The sequence below is a fragment of the Fusarium poae genome, assembly GCF_019609905.1.
Source record: "Fusarium poae strain DAOMC 252244 chromosome Unknown contig_1, whole genome shotgun sequence".
NCBI lineage: Eukaryota > Fungi > Ascomycota > Sordariomycetes > Hypocreales > Nectriaceae > Fusarium > Fusarium poae.
The window spans coordinates 1,143,910-1,161,445 of record NW_025408659.1 but is presented as its reverse complement, the minus strand read 5'-3'; the positions used below and the strand labels follow the sequence as shown (position 1 = coordinate 1,161,445).

The window sequence follows — 17,536 nt, the reverse complement described above, 5'->3', positions numbered from 1 at the left end:
TTAATAAAAATAGTAAAAATAAGTTAATCACTGGAGTTCAGATCAAAATTGGATCTATTTTAGTATTCTCTAGGTCTCTTAACCTCACGCCCTGTGCGGGTGCGTACGACACCTAATTCTTCCCTCCCTGAATATGACCTCTCATCCTCTTCCATCCCTCCCACCTCGATCACATCCTCAACAACACCCGCCCCTTCAATTGCTTCGTTTGGCTCTGAAATTGTGTCACCAGCCGCTAAAGCCTCTGCCAGCGTCATAAATTTCTTATTGGGGTTCGGTACCGCCTTTCTCTTCTTACCTCTACTCAACCGGCCAACTTCCTCCTCCAGGCTGGCTATTCTGGTGCTCAAAGAGGCGATCTTGGACTCTTGGGCTTCAAACCCTTTTGATATCACAGAATACCGCCTTCTGGTAGAGGGGCTCTTGTTCTTCCCCAGGTCTCTGATGTGACGGCTGGTCTTTGGCGTATTATCAGAGTCGACTTGCCCGTCTCTGTGGCCGTCTGATCCAGGCGTCGTTTCCTTCTTGTCTGGCTGAATCTCAGGATGCATGAGCGCTTTCCGTCGTGAGATCGGCCAGTTTCCAGTCACTCTCCAGCCCGAAAGGATGTTTTTCTTCGTCATACCCACTTCCCTGGCTTTGGCATAAGCCTTGATGAAGTTGACCTTGTCCACCGGCGCAGAATCCGTCAGGCTTGCCAGTTTTTGGAGTTCTTTTCGATATGCAGCCTTGGATGCGTTGAAAACACCATTATCCAGTGGCTGTAGGCCATGAGAGCAATGTGCAGGCAGGTAACAGCAATATACGTTGTTCAAAAAACACGTGGCCATCCACTCATCCTGGATTTTCAGTCAGCGGTATTTCTGATCGAGAACAGGTAGACACCCACAGATACATGGCTCCCATGGCCATCTAATATTATGAGCCTTGCATCTGACTCATTTGCTGGCTGAGTTTGGGGCAGATAAACCTCTTTGAGCCACTCGACCGCGATATGGTTGTCTGTCCAGCCGTTATCGGACGTGATATAATACCAGTCGGCGATCTTGTTAAACTCATCAATAAACCACTGCTTCTGAAGTTCTTTGCCCTTGAAGATAATTCCCGGCTTTAGAAGACGGCCATCTGCAGTGACGGCTTCGATAAAACTAGTCCAAGTGCGGGACTGCGAGCCTTTGAGGAAGGCCTTCCTCCTGGGATCGCTACTGCCAATTACCAAGGAATCCAAACCTAGATTTGCAATTTGTTGGTAAGTCTTGTATCAGAAGTGGTCAGTACTCACCAAATCCAGCCATGATACCGCCCTCGTCAACATTAACCGTGTTCTCAGGCTTGATCCAGCCATATTCTCTCTCCCGGATATCAAAGTACCAATTGACAGCCATTGGGGTAAAAGAATTGAACCTTGCAGCTTCCTGGCGTTTTCCTACCTTCGTATCGATCTCTGGATGGCGTTTAATAAACCTGGCTAGCCAGTGTACACCGATAGGCCTTTCCCGGCCCTGCTGTCTCAACAGGGCAGCTACGGTGGCGCGAACTTGACTGTGGGAAGGAGCATAGCCCAAGGCCTCTTGTCGAAGTATCCATGTAACTAATCTAGCCTCTTGGGATTTGTATAACAGCTGGGCAGGTTGGGTGACCTCGGACTTTGACGGTAGGCCTCTTAATCGGTCAGACAGAGTGGTTTGGGGCATTCCATGCTTCTGGGCGGCCTGGTGCTGCGAGAGGTGATTATCTGTAACATCCAGTATAGCTTCAATGACATCATTCTCTGTATAAGACTGTTGAGGCATTTTCAAGGCGATTAAAGGAAGCTGCTACAGATAAAAGTTTGATGAAATTTCGGGGAGGCTGGGTGATGAAGGAGACATTTCGAGAAATTTTACATTAGTGCCATGCGACCAAACTGCTTGTGTAAAATACAAATGAACATGCCAATATGAAACAACATGAAACTCTCAGTAAGACACAATATGTTCCATGTAAATAACTTCAATTTTGGCCAAGCACTGTGCAAGCGAAGTTGGACATTTTGTATGGGGAATTTCTTTTTTCGCTGACCGGTAGGTGGGTATGACCGGCAGGTGGGTACTGCATGGTAGCTTCCAATAGTTAACCTTATAGATACTTGAAGCGCGTCGGAGACTTAATTTGGGGTTATTTTGAAGGGCTTGAAGTGCAAGAAGGATTCTAGCCTCATCTAAAGGTTGTGACATCTTTGGTGGTTGAGAAGTATCTGATTAGATGAAAATGTTGTAGGATGAGGGATTTTTGGTGCACTCGCTTGGATGGTGCATTCGCTTATCAACCACGTTATCCGATGTATCCAATTTATTCGGCGAGGAAACCTCCCAGCACAAGCTCGGTGCGATAACTTGTGATTCTCAGATCCCGGGGTATTCTCGGAAAAGCAATCAAGATTCATTTAAGAAATTAATAAACCAGTTCTAGTAGTTCTGCATGCCTATTCTTGCGAATCCATTCGTTACATATATGATCATGAGCGCGCTGTCTAAGCTACGAACCTCGCATCGCCGCTTTTTAGTACAAGATTTGTCCGGCTTCGAGCGCCGATCACCATTGATAAAGGATATATGCCCAGGTTTGTAGCAAACCGAATCAACGAAATGATGGCGCGACTCAGATAAGCCACCAACAATTATCAACACAAGATTTTTTAATACACAGTTTAATGGAATATGTTTCTGTGACTTTGTTTTCCTATTATCATAGCGAAATCCTTGAGAAAATATTTTTCATGTTGCACCTATACGAGTTCGCTTCTGTCCGAATCCCTCACCAGTTGAACCAGCACGCAACATTTGGAGAACCTCCCGACATTCTGGTCTTGTCTTTTTCTGCTCTTCCGTCCGAGCATAAGGATGCCGAATCATCCGCAAAACAGCTGTACCAAGCTCTGCAATCATATCAGCTTAATTCTCATAAAATTATCCTCCACCTTACCTTCATCCTCACACTCCCCAATACTCTTCACCGCAGCGTCATAATGTCTATGAAACAACCACCTCTTCCCTTCAAAGGCCTCACCCTCTCTCCAAGGATTCACACGATACTGCCATGGGTGTCTTCCAAGAAGCATCCAAATTGCTGCTACACCAACAGCCCAAACATCCGTCGTTGCGGTAAACTCTCCCAGCTCTCGCTCGGGAGATATATAGCCTACTGTTCCTTTCGTTCCAGGCGTCACTGTTGCGATGCCTCGGGGTGCATAGATTGCGTCTTCTGTGTCGAGGAGGACTATGGATGTTTGGTCTAGGTCCCATTTGCGGATGCCAATATTCATGGGTTTTATGTCGCCGTGGATCCAGTTGTTGGCATGGAGGAAGGCGAGGGCTTCCAATAGTGCTATCGTCATGCTTCGAACTGATTCCGTCCTGGAAAACAATTAGCCATAGCCTCTATAAAGAGTGTATAGCGTACTTCAAAGGACCTTTGTACTCATGTAAAGTCCTTGGCGTAAACGGCGTCAAGACAAACCATATATCAGCAGCTTTATTAGTTGCATTTGGATCATCCGTAATAACTTCAACAAGTCGAACAATTCTCTCCTCTTTGGCAGCAGTAGCCAACAACGTTAACGTCTCAATTACGCTCCGCCTGCCCCTCAACAAATTCCCATTTCTCTCTGAGACATTCATTCTCTTTATGGCCACAACATCACCCTTCTTATTCACGCCAACGCTAACCCGCCCAGAGCCGCCTACTCCTATTGTTCCAGCGCTACTGAGACTCCATTGACCGATCTGGATTGCGTTTCCTGGCGCTGGAGTCGGGGTCATGGAGATATCGAGTGGAATTTTGTGGCCGTAGAATTTACGGATGTATTCAGCCATAGCTTTAGTGTGATCTTGTGTGGTGCTGTGGCGAGTATATTCAACCAGGTACGTCAACTGTCCGAGGCGAATAGACGAGGTATGCTGGTTAAACAATCTGATTTCTCTTGAGTGGAGAACATCGCCATTGACTTCCACGGTGCCACGATCAGAAATCTTTTGCACAAGAATTCTGCCTGTCTCGTGGACTTGGAAAGCAACATGATGTTGACGAATGCCAAAGAGGGAAGAGTTATCAAGACATAGGATAAGGTCGTTGTCGGTCTTGCTGATTTTGCGGCCTGCGACCCATCCTCGGAAGTCGTTAGCTGGAGGGCGCGCAAGGTCGATGAAGTAGCATCCAGTGTGAATATACACGCTCGGTCTGTCTTTATCAACGTTCCGTCCAGAGGATATAGGAGAGGAAGAAGAAAGGCAACCGGTTTCAATCTGTTCGACAAGTCTATTGACCTGCTGATCACGAACTTGTCTTGATACGATTGAGATGCAACGGCTTGCTTGCTCTCTTTCTTGTGCCTGAAAGTCATCTGCTTGAGACTTTTCGAGCAACCAATCGACAACCTGACTGAATGCTAATTTCGCTTCGGCATTTTGAGGTCTGAGAGTTATTGTTGATTGAGATGCGGACGATAAAGGACCCTGAAAGTCCTCATTTGTGGCTTGACTGCTCGACGGACTGGATGCCATTTTTGCCGTTGGATAGTTTAGTTGGATAGTTTAGTTGGATAGTTTAGTTGGATAGTTTAGTATGCCATCTTGGCTTATCCACATCGAGCGATCAACGTCTGTACTCATGTGCATACATGGGGCCGGAGGAAGATTATTCCGGTATCGGACTATTTCATCTCCGCTCCGACAGTGCAATTGCCTACTCTACTCGGGGCGATAAACTTTAACCAAGCAAACGTTCCATACCATTATTACCATTACCACTGCAACCGCCACAACGACAGCGACGCCATGCTCTTGACTATCGCTATGCGTCATGTCAGCAGAACAATCGCGATCATGTCATCTACCAACACCTGAACATCTGTCACCTCGCCATCCAGCACCATGGCGACAGATTGAAGCGATACTCTACGAGCGCATCAACGATGTAGTAAGACGCGTCTTTCCATCAAATCAATTACCGCTGACAGTCTAGATTCTCCCTGATGTTGTTGAAACAGCCGGATCCCATCTCATACCCGCACCTGCGACACCGGTCCCGGCATCCCCCCCGAACGATGACGAGTTCGTCAAACGTCTGCACCAAGCGATAGAACTAGCTCTCTCCCGCCAGGAAGAGCGATGCAGATTATACGGACGGGAGATCGCTGAGAATACGCGACCAGGTCATTCACCCCAGGGTCTGATGGAGAAGCTGTTCCGTGAGGCCTGGGTTGATATCGACAGCAGCAGCGACTCTGGCTCAGCGACAACGATGGGGGCAACAACACCACCAAGTTGTGACGAGGATAATTCCAGACTGGAGACTCTTGTTGAAAATAATACGGCGGAGAAGAAGATTCCTGCGCTGAGTCGGAAACGAAAACGGGAAATTGGGGAGGATGAGGGGCGGAGGATTAAGCGCAGACGGACATAGTAGACTCCTGGCGGGTCATTTGCCCCCGATGATATTGAATTCAGTCAATTGCGATCGTGTTCGTGTGCTTCCTACATCCCTAAAATATGCTGACACCCTCACCAGCGGTGGGGAGGGTGTAATACAGTCCGAAGGATGTATCTCTATGCGTGACATTTTTTCGAACTCTCTGTGTACTATAGCGACGTCATCAAGAAAAAACAGGTTGGAATAGTGGCCGGTCAAGTTGCTGTTGCTTGCGCCGGTCCTGGTCCCGGACTTTCATCAAAACACCTGCTAATCTGTTAGGACTTATAGAGCCTCAAGCGTGAATAACATTATAGAACTATACTTGCCATCAGGTAGCTTCTCATAGTGGAGAGATGCCCGTTCAAATGGGGCATCGATCATTAACCCGTCTAACATCTTGACCCTGGAGACTGCAACATAGCTGAGCCCTGTCTGGAAGTCCCGTTCAGACAGATCCGTCACCATCTTGTCCACTGTGATGCTCTGTGACTTATGAACCGTAATGGCATATGATACCATAAGGGGGAACTGCTTTCGTGTACACGCGGATGTCCCCAGAAAGAAGTCTCGCTTTACTGGGAGTATGGGTACTACCTCGCGCCCGTCGTCTGTGGTTAAATATGACGGCCCGGCATACTTATCCATCACCATCATGATGGCACATGGCGGGTCACGATGTGCATCAGCACCAGAGGCCCAACCGATGTCATATACTGTTCCTCGGGCGCCATTGACTAGGCCTGCTGGTTGCCAGATATTCTGGGTTAGCATGAGACGAGCACCAATACATACCGGAAACTGGCCAGCCAGGTTACCAGCTTGTTCCGATGTTGCCTTGTCAGCACCATTACCAATGTTCTTCGCCATGGCTTTGATTGCTGGGTGCTTCAAGCGGATGAGGTGCTCGTAGTTGTACTCGTCAACACGAGCCTTCTTACTATAGATACGAAGAGCAGCGTCAAACGTATCTACCTCGCGCTGGCTTAGCTTGACCCGCACACGCTGGCTCAGGAGTTTCCATGATTCGATGGATAACTTGAGACCACGTACCTCTGAAAGCGCGAGACGAAAGCCGGCCTGGTCATCGCCCTGCTGCCGCTGGACCTTCTTCAAGAAGACGGTGTGGTTGAATGCCCTATATGCTGTCTGGCCAGAGACCTCATGCAGATCCTTGAGTGGCCCATCAAAGTAGAGAGGCTTGTTCGCAACCGGCGGGAGCTGGAAGAAGTCACCAACGAGGATGATGCTCATGCCGCCAAAGAATTCGGTTGCTCTGCCAGGAAAGACTTGGCGAAGGCGTTTGTCGATCCACGAAAGCTGACGCAGACCCAGCATGCTTTTCTCATCAATCACAAGATACCTGACGTCGCGTAGCTTATTCTGGACAGCATTAGCATCTGCCGGGGATAGCTCTGTAAAAGCCCTATCCACGGGTAGCCGGAGGAGAGAGTGTAATGTTGTCCCCATGATCTGGTTGCTTGCAACTCCGGTGGGTGCAACTCTCCAGATTGGACTGGGCCGGTTACCTGCAAGCCTCTGAAGATGCGAAGACAGGACTTTGATCATGTAGGACTTGCCTGTCCCACCACCACCGTCAACATGGAGTAGAATCTGCTCCTCACTGCCGCTTTGGAAGTGCCCAATAAAGGTATCGTATACTACACGCTGCTCCGGGTTGAGCGTATCACGGACGTCTAAAGGCAGGTCTTCAACATCCATATAGAGACAATGCTGCTCAATGAAGTGGCGCCAATAATCGCCTTGAACGATTCCTGGGTCAGCGTAGCGGCCGACATGGGGCGTCCAGTCGTATTGGATATCAATATCCCGTCGACCCAGAAGATCTATTGCCTCTTGGCTTGGTGGGCAGTCGGGAAGCTGGCGGGCAAGTTCAAGCCAGTCCTCCTCTAGAAGTTCAGGCTCGTGAAATTCTTCCTCGAACTCGTCCGGATCTGGTCGACGTTCTTCAGCGTCAGGTGTTCCATAATAGTCATCAGGGTGCTGGTGCTTCGCATAACAGACTTCAGCGGCAGACGCATACGAGTCATACTTAATGCCGTCGATCTTGCGTAGTTCGCTGGGATCGCGATGTGAATGAGCCAGCATTAGCTTCACACGACAAAAATCATCGTATTGGTGATGTCGGGGATTGGACTTGTACCGCGGGAAGTAGTATAGCACGCGAGGCTTGGCTTGACGACTCCAGCGTGTCCACTTTCTCCCATCCCTCTTGCTTGTATTCCAGTTGGCTAGGAAGTCGAAATAAGTGAGTTCTTCATGAAGGCGAAGGCGAGAAAGATACTTCTCATATATTCCAACGACCTCACCGTCGTTATGGTCACCTTGGAGGCGAAGCGACCGTCCCTGTTGCTCGTAGGGACGGCAATCGACGGCTCTTATAACACGGGTACCCTCCTGCAGCTCGCAGTTGAGCAAGATATGGCAGATCTCCTGTCCCGAAAAGTCTCTCTCACCAAGCAACTTGTTCATCAGACGCGAGGCAAAAGATAGAAGTGGATTCTGGTGGGAGACATAGGGCAAGATTTGCCGCCCCAGGCCGGCATAACTGTCAGTCCGCTTCTCCATCTTACTGCAATACTTGGCTGCATAATTAATCACAGCTTGGAGGCTGGTACAGGGGGGAGATATCAATGTTGGCTAACCAGCCAAGACTCAGGCACCGGTTATAGTGGTTCATAAGGCTGTCATTCCTGGCCGCCTCGAAGGAGAAGTAGGATTGTCCTTGTCGTCGAACAACCTCAGCCGTATCTCTTGTGTCTCGCGGGAAGAAGAAGCGGCAAGAAATCTCTTCTGAACCCTTCTTCTTTCGTAGGCAGTATGCCTCACTGCAATGGTGGCGTTGGCAGCGGTTCAGAACCTGTGAGAGCCATTGAAACGTCAGGGGATGCTGTAAGGGATTTACAGCCAACGGGTTACCTTCTCCCTGCTGTAGCACTCGAGCTGGCTCAGGATTGAAAGCTGTGACGTGGAATCTCCAGATACGGGCGAACTCCTTACGTGCATCCTCGTTTTCCAGGTCGACACCGGGCGCACCGTCCATCCAGAATAGGCCATGGCAGTGGCTACTCCCACGACCCTGCCATTCGTACCTGTTCCAATAATCAGTGACGTTGAATTTCTGCTTGAGAACGATATCTCTGAATAAGCCAAACCGCCTGTAGAAGTGCCAGGCTGCAATATGTGGGTTGTCCCTGAGAAGTTTGCTAGACATGCCCATTCGCTGTTGCTCGGGCAGCTCCTGCCAGTCTTGAAACTGGGGCAAATGTTGATATAGGCTTCTCCAGTGTAGGTCTGCTGGACTGAATGTAATAAAAGCACCAGGACAGTTGAGGTTGTAGGCGTAAGACTCAAGTTCTCGACGCTTTCGGTACCAATAGGGGCGTGTCCCGCGAAGTTGTGCTGCCTGGCGGTTGATGGAATTGAGCAACTGCTGAGCTTCTGCAGATTCGGGGTTCTGGAAAGCTTCGAGTAGATCATCTCGCGTTGTTAGGCCCTGCCTTTGTTGGTATTGCTTGACGAAATAGCTGCTTTTCGCCCGTGCCTGTGCTCGCATCAGCATGTTGAAAACCACAAACCGGAAAGTGGGATGACGGGCAAATCTGCCATCGTGCCATCGAAGGGCATGCTGTATGTAGTCCGCATACTTGATAGGCCGTAACCTTGGCTCAACGAAATCGGCTTGACCGCGAGGAAATAGTGTTGGAAAGGCTAGGGACAGGAGTGCCTGTGACTGGTTGAACTCATTGATCGGCGTCCTCTGAATGTCTGGCATATCAAGCTGACGTTGTTGCGTCGGTGGCCGTACAGGAAGCGGCTCATCGCGCTCTTCGCCGAGAACGTGCAAATGTAATGTTTCCATCTCTGTATCCTCTGGTAGCAGATCTGGCACTGCGCACTGATCAACCTCGTCTGGCTCAACATCGTCATGCTCCGCGGTACCCAAATTAGCTGAGGGAAGATCGGTGGATTCCGCAGTAGCAACCTGGTCAAGTACATCGCCATCTTCAGGCAGCACCGACATCCGTGTCTGGCAGACAGTAATATCTCGGTAGCCCGGGTGGTTTTGAGACAGGAAATCCAGCCACGCCTGAAGACAACGACGGCGTACGCGGAATTGGCGTCTGAATTGGCGGTTAAGGTGGGCATGTTCGCTTGCGTTCGGAGGGCGTAGCAGGATAACATCCAATTCAGTAGGTAGAAGGGGAAGTTGGCGATACACTTTGCCAACATCGCGGAGAAAGTGCACAATATGGCCACGGTACTTATACTGCTGCCCTCGAACCTGCATGACGTTCACGAACACATGAACACGAGCAATTAGCATCTCTTCTACTATTGTCAATTGGGGGAGGAACGCAGGGATTAAGCCAAAATCTAACTGATTTTCGGCTGAAAAAAACCAAGGCTCGTCCTCCTTTTTGTTCTTGTCCTTGGCAATGCAACGCTTGCAAATGCCATCTTTCAAGCCCATATCAAACCATGTCTCCTGACAACGAGCGCAGTGTTCCATTCCGTCGTTCTCCAGCTCCGTCCAGAACTTCTCCAGGAGCTCCTTATCTCTACCAGACAACGGGCAATGCGACAGATCACGCATCCAGTCAGGATCCGGAAGCTCGAAAAATCGACGTTCCATGACCGGGCATTCGATAGCCGACTGTTGCGGCTGCACAACTTGGCGGGCATATCTTCCCCGGGCCGATCTCGGCCAAGGAGACGGACTCGATACCGGAGATTCAATCGGCGTCCCAAGTTGTACGCCTTCTTGAGAAGCAATTGAGGGACCTGCTGGGGAAGGAATCGCCGCGCCTGCTCGTGATGATGTGGCAACTGGTGTTCCCAGCAGAATAGATTCTTGTGGGTTAATTGGTGTACATAATTGCAAGTCTATCAATGCCGGTCCTTCTCGGTGTATTGGGGGTAGCTCGGCATGTTCTGCGGTACGCTTAGGGGCGCGTGGGGCTTGCCGGTTCCTACAGTCGAGACAGTTAACCGTAAGCCTTCCACATGATATGGAAGAATTTTTCTTCGACATGAATTGATCTTCCGGCTTCGCCCGCTTGCAATTCCTGCAAACCTTCGTTGAAGTGATGAAATCAGCCATGATGGATATGTTGGATTGAAGGGACGGATTGAAGAGGAAGAATGGGGAAGGGCTGGGCGTTGGCAGGCCGACATTACAGAGTGGGGACACAAGACACATTCTGACCAGTCCCCGATGAGTGGGTACATAAGACACGCCTGGCCAATGAGAGCAGAGGTTATGCTTTCAAGTTATCGTCGTAATAGAAGTCCTTCGGACTGAATTATCTGTCCCGTTTTCAGTAAAAGAGGGAACTTACCACTGCTCATTGGCTTACACCCCTGCTAGCTCCTCTTTTACTGAAAAAGGGATAGTGTTTTTGTTACGACCCAACACACTCTGACGCACATGACCCATCTTTTTCCCCAATCAACTTTTGCAAGGTTCTAGAACATGAGTCATCAACACGGACAAAATCGAGGCAAAATAGGACATTGACAGGATAACTAGAATAACTACAGAACAAGAAGAAGGCCTCTAGGAGGGAAATTTCTTCCTTCTATATACCCAAGAAGACCCAATTCACTTCAATCTTGCCTAGATAGGCACCTTCAGCTTGTCCTTTGGTTTGTCTGTTGTTTGGACAAATCTGCTTGTCACAAGCAGGCAGTTTGCAACATCAACAGTCACCTACCCTGTACAAGTCGAACGCCCACCATTCGACTTACATGACGAAGGACGAACAGAGTCGAACTGACTCCGTTCGACTCATATACACCACAGTATATATACACACTCCTTTAGCAGTAGATAGAACTTAGCTCACCAGCTATCAATACAGCATCTTTACATCACTAAGCCTGACACCCATTATTTGATCATTAAGAGACATGACACTTCGCAATGCTCAGCATCACGCCTTACGCAATCTGCCAATATAACCCTAGTACGGACTAGTTTACTTCCTTGGAAACCCAACCGTCACCATATGGGACTTTTTCGGACCCAGCTATGACATTTATACCATCGTATATGGAACAGGGACGGAGTGTTAACGATGCGTCTGAGTTTGATAAGCTAAATATTTTTATAAGGTTTTTATTTAATTTATTTTATAACGTTATTCCAATCGTATTAGTGATTCACGGCAACTTATCCCGGAAACCATCGGCGAATGAGTCACCGAGCCACGACAAATGAGGAAGGCTTGTCCGGTGCGGGGAAAACAACTGACCTAATGCAGCCTGGTCAGCAAAATCCCAGTGAATCTGAGCCTCCAACACCATTTATATATAACCTGCGCTAACTCGTGCCATGCCTCGCGTTGTCTCTATCTATATACACTGCAGAAAGGCGTCAATAGAAAATACGGCCATTTTTCCTTCTCAAATTTCATCATGACACCAACAATTGAAGAACTACTAAAGGAATACGACTTTGATCCTTCACTCATCGACAGAGTTGCACTTCGCAAATACAAACAACCCATCGCCATTGTTGAACCCGATCCAAAATGGCCAGAGCATTTCGCCCGTGCTAAAACGCGCATCGAATCCGCCATCGGCGATACAGCAGTGTCAATCAACCACGTTGGCTCTACCAGCGTCCCAGGTCTGCCAGCAAAAGCTGTAATCGATATTGACCTGACCGTCAAAGATATCAACGATGAAGCCTCCTACGCAAACGCTCTCGAAGCTGCTGGTTTTCATTTTCTCGTTAGGGAGCCAGGCTGGCATGGACATCGCCTCTTTTGCGATTATGAACCCGTGCCGACGAATCTGCATGTTTGGGGTCCTGGATGCCCGGAGGTGGTGAGGCACAGGATCTTTACAGATTGGCTGAGGAAGAATGAGGACGATAGGAAAGCTTACGAGAATATCAAGAGGGAGGCTGCGAAGGCGAGTGTTGAGAACGGGGAGGATGTTATGGAGTATAATAATAGGAAGCAGAACGTCATTCGTGAGATTCTGCAGATGGCGTTTAAGGATTTGGGATACCTGTAGAGCATGCCAGGGTCTTGCTCTGGGACTAATGATGGCTTGCAGGCGAGAAAGCAACAGAATATTAGGCGAGGTCAAAAATGTTACAAGAGCTAATTTGGCGATCCCTTCAAAAGCAATTGAAGAGTTTGGCAGTACCACTTTGCAAACGCTTGACGATACTACCGGCGAGTTGTCATGAAACTCAATATCTTAAGATCCAGCTCTAGTTGAAACATGCTGGACGGATGTTGCCGTGAGGTTCTTGTGATACCTGCCAATTCGAGCCTAGGTTTCAGCTAGCTTCGGCTTGGTCCACAACTCCAAATGGCAATGACCGACCTGGTGCCTGAATAGCCCCAAGGAAATTCACGCTTTATTAAACACTTTTCTCATATCTGAAAAGTTCCCTCAGCTGACTTTAATTCTCGCTGCAGCATTTCTTAACTCTTCATAATGTCTGCATCGCCGATGCAAGGTTGCCCATGCCACGCCCCAGGCGATGATCCCGCAGACCTTACAACTCTGCATCAAGCAGCTTTTCATCAAAACAATCGACGGCTAGAAGACCTTTTGCAAAGCGGCGCTGATACATCCGCTACGCAAACGCCACGCGACTTCACACCTCTTCACTGCGCGGTCCAGTTCGGCGACGAGAAAGCCGTGCAGTTACTCATTGACGCTGGCTCAAACGTCTCTGCAGCAAGCTATGATGGAGTCACTCCATTGCACAACACGTCTGCCGGTGGAGATGTGAAGATCACCGAAATGCTCCTAAAGGCGGGAGCGAATGTTGGCAGTCGTAATATCGATGAAGAAACGCCCCTCCACGTCGTCTCATTGTTTGGGGAGACACGAATTGCAAAGCTTCTCATAGATGCTAGAGCAGATGTTTCGGCAAAGGATTGCTACGGCAACACAGCTTTGCATATTGCTGCAGCTCATGAGCACACTGAGATTGTTCAACTACTTCTTCTTCTTCTTTTATTTAACGCCGGGGGGAATAGGTATTCCCAGCCTCCCGAAGGGCATGGGGCGTGCAGGGGACTATCTAGATCTAGAGAGATACTGTACATATGAAATTACCGTATTAAGAATATCCTGCAAATTAAGCACAATGGCTACTGGTGTTTGTTGCGTTGTTCCCGTGGCTCCGCCGGTTGAGCTCGTGTACAATCTTGGGTTCTTGCGGGGCTGTAAGTCCTGGGACTTTGCGGCAAGTTATATGCTTATTTATCATTTATTAGTTGGATATGCGACAAAGGAAATAAGAGTTAGTAGGGAAAGTAGGGTCAGGAAGGGCTAGCCTGTTCCTGGGTTTCCATGGGTTGGCTCGTCCTTGGCCGGGACTCGCTCGTTCTTGACTGTGTCTGGGTTGTCCTTGCGTTTGGACATATCTTTTCGTAGAATCTTGTCATCTCGAGGAAAACTGCGAACCTTTCTGGTTGTTTGATGAGTTCAGTCCAGCACTCCCTGTCGTCCTGGGGCTCTTTCTTTAGCTGAGGCCACTGGGACCTGAGTCTCTGGACCTTCCGGCAGAAGACTAGGTGCTCAGGGGTCTTGATCCTTGCCGCACGTGCATTTTGTGGCGTCTTGGTGGTTAAATCGTCTGTGATAGCTCTGGAAGTCTCCGTGGGTGGACCTGCAGGCTAGAAGGTGGTGGAGTGTGCCTCGGGGTAGACTGAGCTCTCTGTGACATTTCAGAGTAGCTGTCTTGAGATCCAGGGCGTGATAGCTCCTATGTCTTGGGAGAGCTTCCTGCCACCAGTCGCGGAAGTGTCGGTCTCTGGTCTCTCTGATCTTTCGTTTTGCGGCGGCATAGGTTGCGGATATGTTCGGGTTGCCCATCAGCATCTTAGTCCCTTCTTTTGCTAGGCGATCTGCTTCCTCATTGCCCTCAATGTCCTCGTGTCCTGGGGCCTATCGTACATTGACTGCCACCGCCTGGGCAATCTCTTGAAATTCTAGAAAGGCCTCTTGCGAGCTAGTTGGCGCATCGCCGAGAAGGCCAGCGATAACGGATGTGTTGTCGATGCAAATGTGTATCTGTGCTCCTGCGTCTATTTGGCAGGCCCTCTTGAGGGCGTTCCTTGCCCCTTCAGCTTCGCCGTCAAAGACCTCTGCTATCCCTAGGCGTCCCTTGCCTTGGACGATCTTCCTACCATCTCGATAGATTGCGTATCCCCATCCGACGGCTCCCTTTTCGTCCTGAGACCCGTCCGAGAAGGCCACTAGATGTGTATCTGGCAGATCCTTTTGCCATTGTTGAAATTCTTTCGCAGCTTCTTTCTTGTTCCTGTTGTTTGTGACGGAGACGGCTGCTGTCAGACGCTTTCCCAGGGCCTGTCTAGGCCTTGGGAATGTTGCTTGCAACATGCTGGCTCGCTGCAGTCGGGTCTGTGGCGGTTTGAGTGCTCCCGCTGGGCGTCGGTTGTGAAAGCGCTTCTTCCACATCTCTCTCTGGGCCCTTGCGGCTAAGGGGTGGTCTTTGTGTACTGCTTGGATCCTTAGGCCGAACCGATGTTTTGCGTCTTCTAGAGCTACGCGGGCTGTCGGGACTCCTGTGTCTCGGTAGAGCGTACCATCCAGGACCACCTAATGCATAACCAAAATTTCGCTCCCCCCCAATACAAAATTCAAATTTTGATGTCCACAAAAACAGGCCCGATTCTCAATTAATAAATGAGGCTTTGGAGAAAGTTTCTAGAAAATTGCTTAATTTTTACTGCCTGCGTGGTTTTTTGATCTCCCGACCGCTCCGTGTGCGCTGGCAGTGTTTTGTTACGACCCTAAAGTCGTCACTTTCATCCTCTGACCTGACACCCACCTCAATCACCGACTCGACCTCCTCATCCACATCCACCTCTATTTCTGCCTCTTTTGAGTCAGGAAGAGCTTCTCCAGCCGCTAGATTCTCCGACAGAGCCACGAATCGTTGGTTCGGGTTTGGTACCGCCTTTCTTTTCTTCCCTCGCCGCACCTGAGCCATCTGCTCCTCGAGGCCAGTAATCCGCGCATTCTGAACGGCCACCTTCATCTCTAAAGCTTCCAGTCCCATTGCGATCTTACTGTACTTCCGCCTGGTCGGACGGCTTCGGTGTTTGGCCATTTCCCTCACTTGCCGACTCGTTTTCGGCGTATCATCTGAGTGCAGTTGAGGAGGGCTCGGCGTCTTGAACTCTTCCAGCAGTTTTTCTTTGTCCGGTTGAATTTCAGGATGTGTTAGAGCCTTATGACGATTTATAGGCCAATTTCCAGTAAATCTCCAGCCGGATAAGATAATATCTTTCCTCATGCCCGCCTCCCTGGCTTTCGCGTATGCCCGGATAAAGTTGACTTTGTCAACCGGCGCAGAATCGGTCAAACTAGCCAGCATTTGGAGTTCTTTCCGGTACGCACCTTTGATGACATTAAAAATCCCATTATCTAATGGCTGCAGACCATGGGAACAATGTGCTGGTAAGTAACAGCAGTAGACGTTGTTCAGAAAGCACGTAGCCATCCACTCGTCCTGACTGCTCGTCAGCGACCCTATAGCGGGTGACTCAGCGGCGAAAACACCGAGATGCTCACCTGCGCATGGCTCCCGTGACCATCAAGGATAATAAGTCTCGCATCCGATGCATGATGAGGCTCCGTTTGTGGTAGATAAACGTCCTTCAACCACTCGAGAGCAATATGGTTGTCTGTCCAGCCGTTCGGGGATGTGATGTAGTGCCAGTCCGCTATCAATTCGAATTCGCTCAGAAACCACTGCTTCTGCAGCTCTTTTCCTTTAAAGATAATTCCCGGTTTCAAAGCACGGCCAGTTGCGGTGACAGCCTCAATAAACGAAGTCCAGGTGCGCGACTGAACGCCTTTCAACATCGCCTTCTTCTTCGGGTCAGAGCTCCCAATCACGAGGCTGTCCAGGCCTCATGGACAACCAATTAGCTATGCCCTATAAAAGCCTATAGAGTACTTATAGAAGACTTACCGAAACCAACCATTATGCCGCCCTCGTCCACGTTAACCGTGTTCTCAGGCTTGATCCAGCCGTACTCGTTCTCTCTGATATCGAAGTACCAATTGACCGCCTTCGGAGTAAAGCCGTCAAATCTGGCGGCTTCTTGACGTTTTCCAATCTTGGTAGATAGTTTTGGGTGACGTTTGACGAACCTGGTGGTCCAGTGCTTGCCCAAAGGTTTGTTATCGCCTTGTTGTTGAAGGATGGCCTCGACACAGGCGCGGAGCTGGCTGTGCGAGGGAGCATAGCCCAGGGACTCTTGTCGCAGCACCCAACGAATAAGCGTCTCCTCCTGGCTCTTTGGAATACGCTGGTGGGCCTGGATACGTTCATTCCTGCTTGCTTGACCGGAATGTCGTCTCGAAATGGTCCACTGAGGTACTCCACGTTTCTGGGCCGCCTCATTCTGTGAGAGGCCTCTATCGGTGGTGTCAAATATAGCCTCAGCTACGTCATCTTCGGTATAGTTACGGCGAACCATTACGGAAGGAGTTGCGGCGAGTAAATTAGGTAAAAGTTCGGCTTGAGTGGATGGAGTCGCCTAGGGTACATGAGGTGAAATGCGACAAAATTCAAAGGGCTAGAGAACCAGGCTACAGGGCGGAACGGGAAAAATTCAAGCCGATATGAAAATCTAATGGAAAAAGTAATATAGTGCAGGTCTTCGTTCGCGAGTATCTTCATGCCTGGCCGAATACAATTCAATTGAAAATTTGAATTTTGTATGGGAGAAGCGAAATTTTGGTTATGCATTAGGTGGGATTATGCGTTAGGTGGTCCTGGATGGTACAGGAAGCATCGCAAGTAATTGATCAGATGGATTTTGATACGCAGGTAGTGGCCGAATCAGCAAGAAGTGGTAGTCGAGGAAGGCCGGGCATAATGCAAGAACTTGTCAGGTAGTTCTTGAGTCATCTAGGGATAAGTTTAGCGAGTGAAAGTGAACCTTTTAAACCTATAGGTCGGGCAGAGAGGGATAACCTATAGGTTAAGAAGGAAAGTGGTCAACTTGCTTGTCTGGTCAGCTTGCTTATCAAACACGTTATAAGAGAAGCTATA

General features: G+C 49.2%; 5 protein-coding genes across 5 annotated transcripts; 3 read left to right on the top strand and 2 right to left on the bottom strand.

The window, feature by feature from the left end:
* Nucleotides 1-2,756: 2,756 nt before the first annotated feature.
* On the bottom strand, nucleotides 2,757-4,541 carry FPOAC1_013127 (uncharacterized protein; the record flags this gene model as incomplete). The annotated part of the gene is made up of 3 exons (XM_044857469.1): nucleotides 2,757-2,917; nucleotides 2,965-3,395; nucleotides 3,442-4,541. 3 exons carry the CDS (start codon nucleotides 4,539-4,541, stop codon nucleotides 2,757-2,759), a joined length of 1,692 nt encoding a protein of 563 aa, XP_044701652.1.
* A 273-nt stretch (nucleotides 4,542-4,814) lies between these two features.
* On the top strand, nucleotides 4,815-5,442 carry FPOAC1_013126 (uncharacterized protein; the record flags this gene model as incomplete). The annotated part of the gene is made up of 2 exons (XM_044857468.1): nucleotides 4,815-4,841; nucleotides 5,002-5,442. 2 exons carry the CDS (start codon nucleotides 4,815-4,817, stop codon nucleotides 5,440-5,442), a joined length of 468 nt encoding a protein of 155 aa, XP_044701651.1.
* A 6,447-nt stretch (nucleotides 5,443-11,889) lies between these two features.
* Nucleotides 11,890-12,495, top strand: FPOAC1_013125 (uncharacterized protein; the record flags this gene model as incomplete). Its single annotated transcript, XM_044857467.1, has 1 exon — nucleotides 11,890-12,495. One exon carries the CDS (start codon nucleotides 11,890-11,892, stop codon nucleotides 12,493-12,495), a length of 606 nt encoding a protein of 201 aa, XP_044701650.1.
* A 432-nt stretch (nucleotides 12,496-12,927) lies between these two features.
* Nucleotides 12,928-13,532, top strand: FPOAC1_013124 (uncharacterized protein; the record flags this gene model as incomplete). Its single annotated transcript, XM_044857466.1, has 2 exons — nucleotides 12,928-13,431; nucleotides 13,527-13,532. 2 exons carry the CDS (start codon nucleotides 12,928-12,930, stop codon nucleotides 13,530-13,532), a joined length of 510 nt encoding a protein of 169 aa, XP_044701649.1.
* A 241-nt stretch (nucleotides 13,533-13,773) lies between these two features.
* Nucleotides 13,774-14,925, bottom strand: FPOAC1_013123 (uncharacterized protein; the record flags this gene model as incomplete). The annotated part of the gene is made up of 3 exons (XM_044857465.1): nucleotides 13,774-13,912; nucleotides 14,114-14,384; nucleotides 14,634-14,925. The coding sequence occupies 3 exons, from the start codon at nucleotides 14,923-14,925 to the stop codon at nucleotides 13,774-13,776; spliced, it is 702 nt and encodes a 233-aa protein (XP_044701648.1).
* Nucleotides 14,926-17,536: the final 2,611 nt, after the last annotated feature.